The sequence below is a fragment of the Ipomoea nil genome, unplaced genomic scaffold (genome assembly GCF_001879475.1).
Source record: "Ipomoea nil cultivar Tokyo-kokei standard unplaced genomic scaffold, Asagao_1.1 scaffold0268, whole genome shotgun sequence".
Taxonomy (NCBI): domain Eukaryota; kingdom Viridiplantae; phylum Streptophyta; class Magnoliopsida; order Solanales; family Convolvulaceae; genus Ipomoea; species Ipomoea nil.
In genome coordinates, this window is record NW_017616696.1 from 2,627,827 (window position 1) to 2,647,132 (window position 19,306).

Below are 19,306 nucleotides of genomic sequence, written 5' to 3' on the forward strand. Positions count from 1 at the left end.
TTTTGTCGGTGAATTTCATGTTTGAAACATTTTTGTGAATTTTTTTTTGAAAAACAAAATTAAAATTATGCATTAAATCCAACAAAAGGATGTCCAGAATAAAAGTAGGTGGAGTGGCATACCACTCACCAATCTTAGAAACAGCCTACTTAGACAATGCACGGGTAGCACAATTTGCAAAACTTCTAGTGAAAATGAAGTTAACATTGCTAAATTACTTTCCAGCTTCTTTAATATCATAAATAATAATAAAACAGGTAACATGCAAAGTAGTAAAAACTAATTGAACATCTATTTCAATGTCCACTTAATCGATATTCATATCCTTTATCCAGCTTGGAGCTTCCCGGATACTTACAGCCTCCGATCCGCCACCTTCATTGAGTAGCACCCCGTCCACGGTACTGATTTAGCTGCTTTAATTTAAACGAACCCAAGCTATCACGAAGTATCCACCCAAAACTCATGCAACCACTTTCCTCGTCAACAGCAGTATCAACATTCAACTTCCATCTACCCGTTTCCGCCACCGTACCACCTTTCACTACCGACGTATTACCCATGCACAGTATTAACCACCCCTCCATTTCTGGCCTCTCGCCAAATGTTAAGGAAGGAAATGGCTGCATTAACAGTAAAAAATGCTGAAAATTATGTGCCATTCCAGAGAGCTTCATTTCTTCTTCTCCAAATACTCCAGCACACCATGGACAGTATGTAAGATTTTCCCTAATAATATATATTATATATTATATATATATATTATATATTAGGACCTTAATTAAGTGGTGCAAGTTGACTAGGCTTATTAAGTAGTCTGGTTGGACTGAATAACTAGAAGTTGTTAGTGAACCAGACTCCTAATATAATCCTGGATTGATGGGATACAGGGTGATGAATGTTAGCACATTCAGTTACGGTACTCAGACTGCTCAGTAGATACCAATACACCATCTAGGGTTCTGAGTCAGGTCTGAGCCAATACATGGCTAACGGTCTACCGTTACGAGACAACACAACAGGAACATCAACTATGGCTGGAGATGCACGGCTATCGCTTCCGCTCATACGAGGTCAGATCTCTCGTATACTATGGTTTATTATAGTTAGACTATTGTATATCTAACACAGTATCCGTAAGTCATCATTCTTTGAGTTAGTTTATTGCACATTATCTGACAATATAATAGGCAATGAATCAAAGTAACAAAGCAAACAAATATATAGTAAATTGCAATGAATTGAAATAGTGGAATTGGAATTAACTTATCTAATTGGAAGTAAACTTGTAGTTGGAAAATGAATTGAATCTTCCATCTACATCAACACATGTTTCTAAAATAGAAATAGCAATTGAATATAACTAGAACTTGTAATGAGAATTGAAATTGAAATAAAAATTGAAGTTGTAAATTTCCTGCTAGGGTTCTAAGAGTTGAAAAAATATATGAAAGTAATGTCTAACTCTAGATTATTACCAACTAGATATCTTCAATGAAAACTAAAGATGTTTGATGAAATTTTTATTAGACACTCATGAGTCATGAAAATGTATCTGTACATGTGTCTTAACTCTTAAGGGAGTTGAATGATCTTGAAAAAGACTTCTTTCTGGCCATTTGATGACATGCGTTGTCAAGTCACTTAACTCTCATTCTTCTTCCTGATTTGGTCACATTACTTGAGCTTAGTCTAAACTCCAATCCTCATTCACCTTTCCTAATATTTGTTACTTATTTGTTACAATTGCTATTCGTTTTAATTGTTTTGTCATTAGTCTATTTCTATATATCTTGCATTAAATGATCTTTCTTAGGGTTAGATTTCTATAGAAATTTTAGTACTTTGTGATTGAGAGAAACTTAAGCATACATCTCTCACCAATTCTCAATAGAATGACGTACAATTACTCACCTTAAGCAAAAATACTCTTCAACATATGACACCAACAAAGAGAATAATTGCAACATTCGATGACACAACGTCGTAAATGCAATGGGCACTGTCTTTCTTCATTACAATCCGATACAATTTCCTTTGCCAAAAATTGAAACCCCGTTTACTTCCGGTAAGAGGGAAATCTGATGAATTTCTCAAATGAAAAGCATTTAAAATAAATCCAAATATGAAGCCTTCAATTTCCTTCTTCACTCGAATCGACGATGGTGTTTTGAGAAAAAACGTAACGATCAGATGATAGAAATCGGAGAATTTAGCCGGCTAGAATTAGGGTTCAGTAGAGCAAGATTGTGAGAAAGGGATTTACCGTAGTAATTTACGTCTATAGTACATTATACTAGCCTTAATTTGTTTATCAATTTGTTTTTATTTTTCGTTTAAAAATAATGATTAATTTTTATCCGTGTAGAAACAATTATGTTACAATAAGAAATTGTAAAAATAAGAAAATTTTGAATCAGAAACATCTGATGGAAACTCAAGAAACGCTCTCGTCACCTCAATCTTCCGAGGATCTGGATCTCTTGGAGCGTAGCACCAAGAAATCCAAGAGGGAAAGGGCGAACGTAGACTTCCCACCTTTGGCGAGCCAGGAGATCATGATGGTGCAGGAGACGCCGGTTGATGATATGAGGGTGGAAACTGGTGTGATCCCTACGATGCAGACCTGCATGGGAACGCGATTGCCACAATTGCAGAATGCACCGCGTCCACAAGAAGGCCAAAACTGAACGTACGTGGAAAGCCTGACGGGTATGATTGCAGGTGATCCAACCAGATTGGACGACGTTGTAGATGCAGGTCCAGACCACGACACGCTGGTGGCAGAGGAAGATGATGATCCCCTTTGTTCAACCATCCGCTTGACGAAGGAGGAACTGGAGAAGATTCGAGCGCCGTGGAGGAAGTCTTTGATCATCAAGGTTATGGGGAGACGTGTTGGCTATGCTTACATGCTCTGGAGGCTCACATCGATGTGGAAACCAAAGAGCAGCATGGATTTGATCGCTTTACCCAACGAGTATTTTCTGGTAAGGTTCGAATCCGTAGATGACTTAGAATTTGCTTTATTTGAAGGGCCTTGGATGGTCCTAGACCATTACCTCATTGTTAAGCCATGGGAACTCGACTTCGATCCAATAAACGACAAGACGGAGAAGATGATCGTGTGGGCAAGAATCCCGTGTATTCCCATGGAATACTATGATTACATTTTTCTACGGAAGCTGGGAAGAAGGATTGGGAGGGCAGTTCGCGTGGATCAGGCTACTAGCATGGGATCCAGAGGTATGTTTGCTAGAATATGCGTAGAGATTGATATGTGCAAGCCAATTGTTTCTAAATTTACATATGAAGGAAAGGTGAGACATGTGGCCTATGAAGGGCTCCATTTGATCTGCTTCGCATGTGGGCGATACGGCCATGCAAAGGAAAGCTGCCCCTCGCTGAAAAAACCAGTGTCGGAAATTCAAACAGATGCAGAGGCAGGGAATGACGCTCCGGATCATGACCGTGCGACTGGACACCATGCGCAGTTGAAGGAAGCCGACGATCCGAAGATCCCTTTTGGATCGTGGATGATTGCACCTCAGCGACGTGGCAGACCGGTGGCAGCAGGACAGTCCAGAACGCCACGGGGTAGAAGTAGCCGAGGTGGTGGCAGCGCAGGTGGCCGGGGAAATTGGGACCTTGTGACGACAGCAATCGAAGCAGGTGGACTAGGTATCAAACGCATGCACGAGCTGAATTTGGCTTTTATGGCGAAACTGGGCTGGCGGCTTCTGACTGAAAGTGGAAGCCTATGGACAAAGGCAATCAACGCAAAATATAGAGAGTCGGAGGACTCACACAATATGCGACAAGGGCGGCGGAACGTCTCCAATGCTTGGCGAGGAATCTCAGCAGCTTGGACACCCATGTCCCAAAGAGTCTCATGTGTGGTCCGAAATGGTGCTACAACACGCTTCTGGATGGACAAGTGGATTTTTCCGGAACCACTGTTTGGGCAGCTCAAGACGCCTCTTCCTCTGCCAGAATTATATGGTATGGTTCGGGACTACTGGGATGAGGCAAGGGGATGGAAGTGGGAGTTATTAGAGCATGCCTTAACATATGAAGCCAAGGAAAGATTAGCGGGGAAAGTTTTAACGACATTGGATATGGACGATGAACCAGGATGGGGCTTAGAGATTAGTGGTAAATTTACTATACGTTCCATGTATGATACCCTGGTGGATAATCACGGCTACCCTACTGATGAGATATGGAGACGCATTTGGAGAATTCGTGCTCCTGCACGAGTTAATCTGTTTCTGTGGCTAGTACGCCATAAAAAGGTTATGACGAATGCAGAAAGAGCCAGACGAAAATTAACGGCTGACCCTTTTTGTTTCCTTTGTGCAGGTAAGATTGAGGACTTGCAACACTTATTTCGAGACTGTTCGGCGGTGACGGGTCTCTGGGAAGCAGTCATCCCCAGAAGCACGTATGCGAAGCTGAACGCCCTTCCTTGGGACCAGTGGTTAGAAGTCAACCTTGACGGCAATATAAGATATGGTTTTGATGAAGATTGGCAAACCCGTTTTGGGGCGAGGATGTGGTGGATATGGCGTTGGAGAAATGAAGGGATTTTTAATAACCGTTCTCTGAGGATGCAGGAAAAACTCGAGTGGCTCGCAAAGTATGATGTGGAAGTCAAGGGGGCTTTCAACAAACGTTTACACCCGGGGACTGGGGCCATGCAGACGGCCAATGAGCAGGCTGGATGGAAGAAACTGGATAGAGGATGGCATAAGCTTAACATTGATGGTAGCTGCAAAGGACAAGGGACGGCTGGATGTGGCGGCCTGATCCGAGATGAAGCCGGAATTTGGTGTGCAGGTTTTTCGTCCAACATCGGGCGGTGTCATGTGCTCGAAGTGGAAGCATGGGGAGTGTTCCACGGTCTACGCCTGGCAAGGCAAGAAGGCATACATAAGCTCATGGTAGAAAGTGACTCTAAGCAGCTCATTGACAGGATACACAGGAGTCAAAAGACAGGTACCAAAGTATGCAACATCATATGGCGGTGCATAAGGGAAGCTGAGGGTATTCCGCACGTGAAATACGTGCATGTGTTACGTGAGGGAAACATGGTAGCTGATTTTCTGGCGAAGGCAGCCTTTGCAAATCCAGTAGGTTGCCGTACGCTCAAGGAAGCACCTCCGGAGATAGATGATCTTCTTAAGCAAGACATACTAGGAGCAACTTTCAGTAGACACTCATGACTCTTGGGTATCACCCTCCGTTTTTACCAAAAAAAAAAAAAAGAAATTGTAAAAATATATCAAGAAATTATGATTAAATACTCTGTAATATATTAAAAGAGTTAATACCCAAAATGGTCCCTCGACTATGCCATAATTACCAATTTGGTCCTCAACTACCATTCTTACCCAATTAAGTCCTCAACTATGGAACTTTTACTCAATTAAGTCCTCAACTATGCAATTCTTACCCAATTTAGTCATCAACTATACAATTCTTACCCAATTTAGTCCTCAACTATACAATTCTTACCCAATTTAGTCCTCCGTATTAATTTGACTGTTTGTTGACTGTCAAAAGTCGGGATAAAATTATAATTTTACAAGATTTCTCCTTCCTCTCCATTTAGCAGCGCCAAACCATGCAGCAATACACTCCGATCAGATTTCGATCGTCAAAAAATCGTTGGAAATCAAATTCATGGGCTATCCGATGCATAACCACTACTTCGATACTGACAGGTTTAGAACCCAATCGGAGCTTATTGCTACATGGTTTGGTGCTCCTAAATGAGGAGGAAGGAGAAAACTTGTAAAATTACAACTTTATTTCCACTTTTGACAGTCAACAAACAGTCAAATTGACAAAAGACTAAATTAGGTAAAAATTGTATAGTTGATTACGACATAGTCAGGGACTATTTTTGGTATTAACTCATGTTAAAATTCTAAACTCCTTTGCCACTTGAATTACCCATCAATTTGCACTGAGCTTTGAGCCATTAAGGTAAGAGTAGCTACTTTACCGGACTATAACTCCAGCCTGCTAAACTCTCCCCGTTCCGGCGTTCGATCGCTGTACCCAAAACACCATAGTCGATTCGAGTGAAGAAGGAAATTGAAGGCTTCAGATTTGAATATATTTTGCTTGCTTTTCATTTGAGAAATTTATCGCAAGAGATTTACCTCTTACCCAGAACTAAACGGGGCTGGCGAAGGGTTGCTGATTGTAATGGAGAAAGGCAGTGGCCGTTGCATTTACGACGCCGTTCCATCGAATTCTGCAATCCTTCTCTTTGTTGGTGTCGTGACGATCGTTATAATTAGGGTTCTTTTTGTTATGTACCGGAGCACTAAGCCACTTCGACCCAAATCACCGCCGCGACCCCTCTGCACACTCATTGTATTGGGTTCAGGTGTGAATTGGATACTCCCAGCTCTGTGAAGTTTGAATGTGCGCCGTTCATTTGATTTGTTCTAACTTTTGGGCTTTATTTTGATGCAGGTGGTCACACGGCAGAAATGATGAACTTGTTGTTTGCACTTCAAGAAGATAGATTTAAGCCTAGGTTTTACATTGCTGCTACAACTGATAATATGAGTCTCCAAAAGGCACGAGTATTCGAGGACTCTTTAGTTCAGAAGGTATATTGCATCTTTCCAATAGATTTGATGCCTTTATTCCCATTATATGTTTTTTGAAATGCTTTTCTCATGTTATATATATATATATGGCCATATTCTAGTGCGGCCGGGCCTTAAGGTGCCATCAAGGTGGCCGCACCAGTAGTGTAAACGCACAACAAAAAAAGCACAAATACACCAAAAAAGCACCATTAGGTACACATCACCACAAAACGCACCATTAGGTTTGCATAAACGCACCACACAGTGTTTGGAAATGCACAATTAGGTGTGAGAAGTATGGACGTATGGTGCATTTTTTTTTGGGTGTGTGGTGCGTTTTGTGGTGCATAAGTGCATTGGTGCATTTCATTGATGTGTGTTTTCTAACACTATTGGTGCATTTTTACATACCTAATGGTGCGGCCGCACATTAAGGCATGGCTGCATTTGAGTTGACATAAACATATATATATGTGTGTGTGTGTGTGTGTGTGTGTGTGTGTGTGTGTGTGTGATGGAAACTGCAGTGAGGTCTGTTAGATTTGTTTGCGTTCATAGTCTACCCTTAGATGAATAAGGGTTAGTTAGAGTTAGGTGGTTTTTCTCTTGTTTGAATTTCAAATCCTGTGGCTGGAGCTCTTCCAACCTTTGTATAAATAGGAGTTCTCTTGTACAGAAATAGATGAGAGAATACACTGTTTCTTGTGTTTCAACACTTAACATGGTATCAGAGCTGAGTTAGTGAGAGTGAGTGCCTGGGCTAGGTCGAGGGAGGACGTGCGACGCTGCGCCAAGAAGTCCGGCCGCCGTCAGTGCAGCCACGCGCCCTCACGCGCCGCCGTCGCCGAGCAGCTCCGACGCCACGCGCCGGCGCGTGAGGCGGTTTCCGGCGACTTCGCCGGTCGATTTTTTCCTGCTCCAGTCTCGCCTCGTCGTGCTGAGTTCTAGGAGGTGGGAGGTGTTGAAATCTGGAGGTGTTGAAGTCTGGTTGTGTCTTCGGGTACAGGCACTGTGAAGGTTGGGGCTGTTCTGCTTACTGCGTGAGGTTGGTACCATTAAGTTTTTTCTGTTTTCGTTGGTGTGCTGTTTAGGCCTTTGGTTGTGTTGGGTAAAGGGTTAGAATGGCACAAGAGAGGAATATCACTGTTATCTCCACACCGTCTAAATTAATTGATATAGTTTTGGCTCCGGATGGGTCTAATTTTCCTGAATGGAAGTTTTTGGTTAAAGTAAATTTAGATGGTATGGGGAAGGGTGATCATTTGGAAAAAGAGTGTCCTACAGGTGCTACAGCTGAGGACTGGAAAACCACTGATAAAGCATTAATGTCACGTGTAATTAATTGCATTGATAGGAGAATTATTTTATCTATGCAACACTGCCAAACGGTTAAAGAAGTATGGGATTTAGTGAACAAATGGTTTAGTGGAACTAGTAACTTGAGAAAGTTATACCAATTATCTCAGGAAGCATATCGGTCTAGTCAAAAGGGACGTGAACTTAGAGATTACTATTATGATTTTAAGAGTATTTCTGTTGCTTTGTGTGCTGCTATGCCTATAACAAATGATGTGGGTGAAATGACAAAACAACGTGACCGATTACTTGTGTTTAGTTGGATTGCTGGTCTGGATAAAGAATATGATGTTATTAGATCCCAACTGCTAGGAAATAAGGATTTAGAGTCTTTGGATCAAGTATTTTCTATGCTACAAAATGCATCAGGAAATAATGATTCAAACGAGCTCCAGGAGAGAAATGTCCTTATGTCACAGGGTAATATGGATTCAAATGCTCTGGTAGCCCAAGGGGGAAGTACCGGTGATAACTATGGCTATGGTTCTCGAGGAGGGGGTAATAACCGCTCCAGAGGGCGCGGGGGTTCCTGGAGAGGTCGTGGAGGACGTGGAGGCCCACGAGTTTGTTTTAATTGTGGGGATCCCGGACACTTTCGAAATCAGTGTCCTAAGCCGCCGAGACAACAAATGGCTGCTAATACGGCTTCCACGTCAGAAGGTCATACAGTGGTGATGACGGATGAGGAGTTTGCTAGATTCAATCAGATGAAGCTTTCTTCTTCCTCGCAGTTTCCATCCAGTCAAGTGCCTACCTCCGCAACGTTTGTCCAAACAGGTAATTCAGTTGCATGTGTTTCTTCTGCGCCTCGACAGTGGGTCATTGACTCAGGGGCTTCTGAGCATATGACAGGTAATTACAATGTTCTTTCTACATATTTGCCTGTCACTTCTAGTCATACCGTTACTCTAGCAGATGGGTCTATAGCCACTGTTTCGGGTAAAGGTAGTGCCGTTGCAACGTCCTCATTACCCCTTGCTTCTGTGTTATACCTCCCAAAATTTCCCTTCAACTTACTCTCGATTAGTCAAATAACTCGTAACCTGAAATGTTCTGTTACGTTTTTTCCTGGTTATTGTCTGTTCCAGGATCTTTTGACGAGGAGGATTATTGGTAAGGGGAAGGAGGTTGACGGTCTGTATGTCTTAGAGCAGTCTACATCACTCGAGAACGTCTCTACTGGTTTGGTGAGCAACGAGAAGGTTTGCAAGTTGAAGAAGTCTTTGTACGGGTTAAGACAGTCTCCCAGAGCGTGGTTTGGGAGGTTCAGTAGTGTTGTTATTGAGTTTGGCATGCAGCGTAGTGCCTATGATCATACTGTTTTTTATAAACATTCTAACCGTGGCAGCATTTTGTTAATTGTCTATGTGGATGATATAGTAATCACAGGTGGTGATGCAGCGGGAATTGATGCGCTCAAGTCTTTTCTTAAGAAGAAGTTTCATACGAAAGACCTGGGAGTGCTAAAGTACTTCCTTGGAATAGAGGTTGTCCGTTCTAAGAGAGGCATATTTCTTTCACAACGGAAATATGTGCTAGATTTACTTGAAGACTCTGGGCTCTTAGGCTCGAAGCCTTGCGAGACTCCTATGGACCAGAGTGTTAAGCTTGTAGCCGGTGAGGGGGAGCCTCTTGAAGATCCAGAGCGGTATAGGAGATTGGTGGGGAAATTGAATTACCTTACTATCACTCGCCCGGATATTGCCTTTCCGGTGAGTGTGGTGAGTCAGTTCATGGCAAATCCGGAGAAAATCCATTGGGAAGCTGCAGTTCGAGTTGTGAAGTATTTGAAGGGTGCTCCTGGGAAAGGAATTTTGTATGCCAATCATGGGCATGTGAGGGTTGAGGCCTTCTCTGACGCTGATTGGGCTGGGTCACCGAGTGACAGGAGGTCAACGACGGGGTATTGTGTGTTCCTTGGTGGCAACCTAGTGTCGTGGAAAAGTAAGAAGCAAAGTGTTGTGGCCCGCTCTAGTGCAGAATCTGAGTATAGAGCAATGGCTCATGTGGCGTGTGAGGTGACGTGGTTGTGTAATATCCTTGGTGAGACTGGTGTAGAAGTGAGTAAACCAGTTCCTTTATGGTGTGACAACAAAGCCGCTATACACATTTCGAGCAATCCTGTGTTTCATGAGCGCACGAAACATATTGAGGTAGATTGTCACTTTGTGCGGGACAAGATTCAACAAGGGCTACTTTCTGCTGTCCATGTCCGAACTGGTGATCAGCTAGCGGATGTGCTTACAAAAGGCCTCTGTAGAGCTAGGGTTGAATATATTTGTAACAAGCTGGGCATGATTAACATCTATGCTCCAGCTTGAGGGGGAGTGTTAGATGAATAAGGGTTAGTTAGAGTTAGGTGGTTTTTCTCTTGTTTGAATTTCAAATCCTGTGGCTGGAGCTCTTCCAACCTTTGTATAAATAGGAGTTCTCTTGTACAGAAATAGATGAGAGAATACACTGTTTCTTGTGTTTCAACACTTAACATCTACCAAATATGTTGTGTATTAGAGTGTAAATTTTTAGAATATATTTCTTCATTAGTTTTCGGCTTTCTCTAATTTTTAGGTTTTAAAGAGAAGAATTTAGATGGGTGAGAAAAAACTATTATGCTACTACTTTTGTGTGTACACTTTGAAATGTGAAATTTTCCCACAGAGGTTATAAATTTTGGTTAGTTAATTTCCTTTTATAAAGAGTAAAGCATCCCACAGAAGTCTGTCTCCGTTGCCCGTCCTTATTTCTACTTGGTTTATATTTAATCTAGTTTCGGTAGATATAAGGATTGTCTGTTGTTGTAGGCAGGGACTGAGGTGGTTGGAACAGCTCAGTTCATGCAGATATATCGAAGCCGAGAGGTTGGTCAATCATACATAACCTCAATTGCTACAACCTTAATCGCTATCGCTCATGGATTGTGGTTAATGATCAAAATCAGACCTGAAGTGGTATGAAAGACATATGTATTATGTTTCCTTGATTCCTGAAGTTGTTTGAAAGATTAATATTCTTTGCCCTTCACTTCAAATCATAGTTTGGGAACTTATGTACTAAAATTCATTTTGCAGATTCTCTGTAATGGCCCTGGAACTTGTATACCCATATGTGTAATTGCATTTTTCTTAAAGGTATGCTTATTTTTCACAGTAACTTTCCGTCTTGCCTACTATGATTTGATCTACAGGTCAAATCACATAACAAATAAAACAAAAACAAATGATTAGTGTGGAGAGTTATGCATTTTCACAACTATTTTCTCTCTTTATAAGTAGTGATATTTAGTATTTATCTAGATGTTCTCTCTCCTTTTTGTTTTGTATAGGTACTTGGAATCAGGTGGTCATCTATATTTTATGTTGAGAGTATTGCAAGAGTGAAAAGGCTTTCTTTGAGTGGTTTGCTCCTTTACAAATTACACATGATTGATCAATTATTTGTTCAATGGCCACAATTAAAAAGCAAATATCCTCGAGTTCATTATGTGGGTCGTCTAATGTGACTGTGCTCTATGGCAATAGTGAGTTTGCAAAACTTGGATGTCAATCTTATTTCTTATTCTCCTATCTCTTTCAAAAATTTTGGGTTGACATAAAAGATCATTTGTTTCAGAAAAGGTTGTCAGAGGCATGGTTTTAACCAGAAAAGTTGACCACATGTATCTTCATAGTACTATATTCAAAGGGAAAATAGATAGTAATACATCCAATTTTTATTTTTATTTTGTAACTACATTTACATGTGTTATACAAATGGCTTTGGGTATGAAAACAGATTACATTTCCTTGCCTAGCCTAGTGCAGGTGTGCAGCTGAATTATTCTGTGATTTACTAATTTAGTTGGCTCGTATGAACACTCAGAAAGTAGAGCTTAGAAACTCAAGAAATGAGATTTCTGTTTCTTTTATAAACTTGCATAGATTGGGAGAATGAACTTGATGTTTTTTCTTGATTTCTGTTGAGATGCAATAAGATTGAGGTTATGAATTGATTGAAATTTTGTGCTTGTTTCTGATATGCTTCTTTAAGGGTTTAATTAGAAGTTGGAACGCATTTCTTGTTTTATGATGTTGAGGCAGCTGTTAGTAGGTATGAATTTAGGTCTCCTTTTTGTGTGTATGTGGACAGCTTTCATGTGTGTGCAGGATGGTTTGTATGAGTTTGGAAGCTCTACGTTTACAAGTTTTGAAAAGAGGCACCTGAATTACAGAGGAGGGGGTTGTTGGCTTTTATACAAAGGTATCCTGTCACTAAACGCATTTCTTATCTTATCTGGGGATTATTTATTCTCAATTTCTCATGCTATCATGAGGTGTAAGCTCCAAATATAGTGTACTTAGTTCTTGTTTTCTACCTCTAAAAAGGAGTGGGGCAGGTTAGTTTGGCTTAGATGGTAAAGCCACTACTTTCATGTAGGGTTTGAACCGAAGACCATTACATGGAAGTAGTGGGTTTACCATCTAAGCCAAACTAACCTTTGATTAAATTTGGATATATTTAATATATATACTATGGCCCTGTTTGGTAAAAAATTGGCCTATAGGCCAATTTTGGCTTATTTGACCACTATTAATTGTTTGATTTAGTTAAAATATCAATATAAATATTTGGTTAATTAGCTTTTTGCAACTCCAAAAGGCTAAAATTAAAAAAGCTACTCCTAGCAACTTTTTTAATTAGCTTTTTGAAAAAAGAAATTATACCAAACAACTAGGGGTGAGCAAAAAATGAAGACCGACCGAAAAACCGATGACCGATAACCGAACCGACCGAAAATTTCGGTTTTCGGTCGGTTATCGGTTATTACCTTAAAAAAATTTCGGTCATTTCGGTTTTTCGGTCGGTTATCGGTTATGGACCAAAAACAAATTAACCGACCGAAAAACCGAAGAAGAAGCCCACACATTTTGACTTCGCCCATTACTTTTATGTCATCTACTAGCCCAAAACTAATTTACGCTATAAATTTAAAGTATAAAATATAAAATTACAAAACATATGAGTATGCCGTATGCATGTAGCTAAACATATTATATTTTGTTTAAAACATATATAACATATTATATTCTGTTTAATTACTACAAAACATATATGTATGCAGTATGCAAATTTAATTTGTTAATTATATTCGAGAAAAGGGTCAAATAGACCCCTAAACATTATCTTAAAGGTCAATTAGTCCCCTAAACTTTAAAAAAGGTCAATTAAACACTCAAACATGTTAAATTTGGTCAATGAAGCCCAAAAACCGATAAATGACTTGTTATTACAGGTCATTTTAATTCCAGCGACGAAATCCGGCCACCGGTGACAGATTCTGGCGACCGGCGAATTTTTCTGGCGGCCGGCGAGATTTTTCGGTCGTCCGGTCGTCTTCCACTGGAGAAGACGACTGGACGGCCGCCTTCTCCATTCTCCAGTGGAGAAGACGACCAGAAGAAGATGACCAGATCTGGTCATCTTCTCCAATGGAGAAGACGACCACCAGACGGTCGTCTTCTCCATTGGAGAAGGCGGCAGACGCTTCTCCATTGGAGAAGGCGGCCGTCCGGTCGTCTTCTCCGATGGAAGACAACCGGACGGTCGGAAAAATTCGTCGGTCGCCGGAATATGTCACAGGTGGCCGGATTTCGTCGTCGAAATTAAAATGACCTGTAATAATAGGTCATTTATCGGTTTTTGGGCTTCATTGACCAAATTTAACATGTTTGAGTGTTTAATTGACCTTTTTTAAAGTTTAGGGGGCTAATTAACCTTTAAGGTAAAGTTTAGGGGCTTATTTGACCCTTTTCTCATTATATTCTGTTTAAAATTTACAGTTTATCTTTTATTTTGTACTTTAAATTTTAAGATTGTGTTTGGACTTTGGAGTGTGGACATTGCAACTTTGGGCATATGATTTTGAAATTCTTATATGATCGACTATTTTAACTAGTAATGTGTTTTTAATGTTTAAAATTTTGAGTTTAGACTAAATTTTTAAAGAAATTTCAGCATGTTAGGTAATTAAGTTCGGTTAAAAATAACCGATCGAAATTTTCGGTTCGGTTATGAAATGTCCGTCGGTTATTTCGGTCAATTATGCGAAGGTCATGAATTTTTCGGTTATTAACCGAAAATCGACCGAAACCGACCGATGCTCACCCCTACAAACAGCTATCAGCTAACATCTAATTTACCAAACACTTTTCTACAATCAGCTAATGTTATCAACTATTTATACCCTCTAATTAACACAATCAGCTAACAGCAAACAGCTGTCAGCGCCATTTTACCAAACAGGGCCTATATATATGGGGTGGGTGAGTGGGGGATATATGTATATATATATATATATATATATATATATATATATATATATATATATATATATATATATATATATATATATAGGGACGCATTCAGGTGCGAATAAGTGCCCAGGAAGGAAATGTGAACGAATCAGCGCGCGACACGTGTCCAGATCTAATAACTTAAAAAAAAACGCGGTAGCATTTTCGTAAATAATTGAACATCGAAGTGCAAGTAAAATCTCTTATAAGTGCACCTATTTTCACCTATTAGTGCATGTAATTTTGCCTTGTTAGCATTCACTTTCCGCAACCATTCATGCACCTGTGTGTGCTTATAACTATATGTGCAACTATTTATAACTATAGGTGCAACTACTTATAACTATATGTGCACCTACTTTCACCTATAAGTGCATGTAATTTTGCCTTGTTAACATTCATTGATCTGAGTTCGCGGGTAGTAATACTCCTGAAAACCACTCGCAAACATTCATACACCTAGATGCAACTACTTATACCTATGTGTGCAACTACTTAGAACTATAAGTGCAACTAAGTATATGCTCAGTGTAAATTTTTACTTGCACCTATGATACATTTTACATGCACTTGTAATACATTTTACTTGCACCTCGATGTTCAATTATTTACGAAAATGCCACCGCGTTTTTAAAAAAATCAGTGTTTCTCATCCATTAGATCTGGACACGTGGACGAACAGAATCCATTCCTATTTTGCGCCTGGGCGAGCCGTTCGCACCCGAGTGCAAGTAGACATGCGGTCATGCACCACCAGATAAATGTACCACAACGTGTTTAAAAATGCACAAAAATGCACCACACCCTGAGACATGCGGTCATGCACAACCAGGTATGTATAAATGCATTATCACGTATTCATAAATGCACCAGGGTGAAATGCACAAATACACTAAAAAATGCATCAAACCCTGGTGCATTTTTAACACTTGATGGTGCATTATTGCATATTTGGTAATGTATGATCGCATATTCGCACGAGAAAATCCATGCATTAATCTTGCATATCTGGTGGTGTATGACCGTATATCCACATGGGAAACAGTAAATATCGGTGCTCTTGCCATGTAATGCATGCAATCGCATAAATCAGGAGAAATGATTTAATTTATGAAGAACATTACTTGGATTTGCTCCAACTGTAGCATGGCAAAGCTAGCTAGTCGTTCTAGACGTACTGCACGGGACGAGGTCAAGATAGATGATGAATCACCCTAAATTGAGTAGAATGATGAGATCAATCATCACTCCATCTGATCTAGTCCAAACAGGACGAGATTAACTGCTTTAGGCCAAGCATTAAATGAAACCAACCATTTTCAGTTAAGACGAGGTCCATCGCTCTAAGCTAAATCATCATGAAATTCGCGATATAAACTTGTATAAGATTTGCTGGTGAATTTTGGACCCCATGACTTACGAAATTTGATATTAAGTTTAGAGTTTCAACTAACTAAATTATTCAAACATTTAGTAATTTGTACATAAAGTTAGATTTTATATATAAGTATTTTGAAGTATTTTGATTTCTCATCTCTACTTATAAATTTTTTTAGCTCCCCTATGTTTGTAAGTTTTGTTTCTAAATTTTTATTAATAATAAATTTATTTATTTATTTATTATCGACGTTATTGTTTGTAAGCTTATTTAATTTTATATTCTGCATTCATTTTTATTAGGAATAAGGGTCAAATTGGCCACTGAACGCAACGCGAAAGTGTAATTGGACCACTGAACTAAAAAAAAGTGCAATTACTCCCTTCAACCCTCCAAATGCATTCAATTTCACCAGCCGGTTCCCACACTTTCCTTCCGGTTACTTGTTGACCTGGATGATGACATGGGAATTTTTTTTTTTCTTTTCCTTTTGTTTTCCTTTCTTCCAGCGTGTCCATTTCTCTTCTCTTCTCTTAGTCCCGGCCCATAGATTTCAAGCTCTTAATCTCTGTCGTTAATTTGCTGCTTTCTTTTCTAACAACATGCATCTTTTAGATCCAAAGCTCCGTATCTTCGATTTGTGCAGTACTCTTTGCAAGCCTCCTCACTCAAAATCATATTAACATCAAATGGAGGATAAAAACCATAAGAATCGAATAGAAATTCATTCATTTTGGCAGTCCAATCTATTCATTCATTTTGGCAGTCCAAGCTCATCTACGTTCAGGGCAGTACGTTTCTCAAGCAGCAAGTGCTTCTTCTAGAGTTCTAGGTGGGTTTCCCCTCCGCTTTAGAGTTCGTACAGAGTTTGGGCGTGGGGTGGCGTGGTTTCTTCTTCGACGGCCCTCAAGGTGGTTTTCGACTTCGGCTTTGGAGATCGATCTTTGATGCATGGGGGTTTCTCCGCGCCCTCTATCAAGTACACAGTGAAGCAGACTTCTCCGGCCGTCATCATGCATTGTGCGGATGGCGGCGACCTCCGGTGATGCTCCAACGAACCAGCAACAACAGCGCCGAACGACGACAGCAATAAGGAGATCCGGCGACCTCTGGTCTTCCCACGAACAGTCCAGACAAGTACATTAACATCTCCGTGATCTCCTAAATTACCCCAACAACATCATCACCACCATACTTCTCCAAGAACCCAAATCTTGGTTCTATCAAACCCAGAGATTTTAAAACCCAAAAATGCAGAGGAAGTACAACTATAACAGCTAAAATATAACCAAAAGTTCCAAAAGAACAGAGCATTCTACATCTCTTTCCTGGAAAATTCTTGATAGCTCCAAGAAACACGTGGGAAATTGTGGGTATTTCCAACAAAAAGCTTAGATTTTTAAAAAGATGTGGCAAACATTAGAAACTAAGGCTGATATCAAGTGAAGGGTGGAAGAACACACTGTATGTTTTAAGGTAGGGGTTTAGTAATTAGTATCACTTTCCATGGGGTGAGAGAAAAGGGGGAGGCGAGGGTGAGATGTTTATGGAGGTTTGCTGATTTCTGATGTCTGATTGAAGGCTTTGGGGATTCCGATTTGTTTCTTACACGCATGAAGAAAGGAGAATAAAAGAAAATAAAGGAAAACAATAAATATTGCCATGTAATCATCTTGGTCAGCAATCCACCGGAAAGAAGGGCTTGCAACCGGCTAATAGGTGAAATTGAATGCATTTGACATGTTGAAGGGAGTAATTGCACGTTTTTTTAGTTCAGTGGCCTGATTGCACTTTCGCGTTACGTTCAGTGACCAATTTGGTCCTTATTCCTTTTTATTATAAACTATAATTATTTATTTATGAAGGCATTGATGCGATTATTGATTATTTTAGATATAAAAATAAATGTTAACTTCGTATAACTTTTTTTTTTGTCATGCCCCAGACCTATAAAATGACAGGACCTGACCCGATCCCCACAAACAAGACCAATGTTGGTTTCATAGGGGATAATCTAACATGGGCAAATTATTGGGTGGACCATGGTCCACACAAGTTGTATGGACTATGCAATAAAACGATGTCGTTTAATTTTTTTAAAAAAAAAATCGCTGCTTTGATTTTAACGGCGTTAGTCGTCTGTTATTCATTCTCTCCTTCGCTGTTGTGTGGTCAATCACTCGCTCATTCTCTCCTTCGCTGCTGTGTGGTCAATCACTCGCTCATTCTCTCCTTCGCTGCTGTGTGGCCAATCACTCGCACATTCTCTCCTTTGCTGCTGTGTGGCCAATCACTCGCACATTCTCTCCTTCGCTGCACATTCTCTCCTTCGCTGTTGATTTCCGATCGCTGATTTGTCATTGTGAATTGCTTGGCAAATTGCAATTTCTTTGTCTTCAATTTCTCTTTGAGGATTCTTCGCTTCTCTCTCAATTTAATGGATGCGATCGAATTGGAGAATGCTAATACAGGTGTTTACATGCGATTTAGGTTTCGTTTTAAATTTGAATTTAGATTGATATTGTTTATTTTCTATATTGGAGGTGATACGAATACTTTGGTTTATATTTAATTGATTTATGCAATTGATGTTGATCTAGGTTTGTCTTTTGCGTATTTTTTCTGATTTGCATCGCATTGCAGACTTGCAGTAGATGTATTGTGTTTAGGGTTTGGTTAATTGATTGGACAAGGTACATTATCTTTGTTCATAATGTATATTATTTTTGCACATAATGTACATTATTTAAGTGCATAATATATAGTATTATTGATCATGTATGCAATGTAAATTATTCAATTAATGACACTTCTACTTCTGGGGTGCAGCTGATTAGAGTTCACAAATTGGGGTTCATGTCAGTTCTTCTAATTTTTCAAAGTTATGGATGAGAGTTCTTCTATTCCAGGTTTGTTTGTTTGTTTTTTTTTTTTTTTTTTTTTTTTTTGTAATAATTTTTAAGTTGATCATTAGTTGTGTTTGCTTTTGAAATATCATGTTTGGCGCTCGGATATTGACATTATTCGGCATGAGGTTTGCTTTAACCTCAAGAATATGAACATTAGCTATAGTTGTAAGTTTTTTTTCTGAGATGGGAATCTTATGCTCACATTGTCTACGTATTCTCAACATTAACCGTGCTAGAACAATACCTGACCAATATATATGTCGAAGGTGGACAAAAAGAGTTGTTGAAGATAGGATCATGGATATTTCATCCGGTTCAAATATGGGTACAGTTGCATCTTCAGTTTGGGTTATACAAGTGCGTAGGAAGTTCCAAAGATTAGTTATTTCAAGTCAAGATAACTGCAAAGTTCGTCAAGTTTGTGTGGCAGGTTTTGATGATTTTAGAAGAAATATTGAAGCTGAGGTTGGTCCTATTAGTTTAGAAGACTTCGAAACACAAATGCTGCAGTCCAATCTTCAGTTCAACATGTTGTTTATGAGATTGTCGGGAGTGGATATCTTGTTCATTCAAGTGGTAGTAGTAGTTCAAAGTTAGTTTGTGTTAGGTCTGGATCTCAAAATATTTCAAATGATAATTGATTGTAATTGTAATAGAATTTTGCAGGATATAGACTTGATTTAGAATTTCATGTTTGATGTTTTGGAGTGATGCACTTTATTC

At 39.6% G+C, this 19,306-nt stretch overlaps 1 protein-coding gene across 9 annotated transcripts; it reads left to right on the forward strand.

The window, feature by feature from the left end:
* The first annotated feature begins 5,993 nt into the window (after positions 1–5,993).
* LOC109148353 (UDP-N-acetylglucosamine transferase subunit ALG14 homolog) lies at positions 5,994–17,654 on the forward strand. Of its 9 annotated transcripts, none has more exons than XM_019296203.1 (6): positions 5,994–6,400; positions 6,490–6,629; positions 10,769–10,915; positions 11,036–11,095; positions 12,110–12,203; positions 17,620–17,654. In XM_019296203.1, the coding sequence occupies exons 1-6, from the start codon at positions 6,217–6,219 to the stop codon at positions 17,625–17,627; spliced, it is 633 nt and encodes a 210-aa protein (XP_019151748.1). In that variant the 5' UTR covers positions 5,994–6,216; the 3' UTR covers positions 17,628–17,654. The 9 variants fall into 9 exon arrangements, with proteins under 9 accessions (XP_019151748.1, XP_019151746.1, XP_019151721.1 ...); XM_019296201.1 differs by lacking the exon at positions 17,620–17,654 and adding an exon at positions 15,442–15,470; XM_019296176.1 differs by lacking the exon at positions 17,620–17,654 and having other exon boundaries at positions 5,994–6,118; positions 6,194–6,400; positions 12,110–12,310.
* The last annotated feature ends 1,652 nt before the right edge of the window (positions 17,655–19,306 follow it).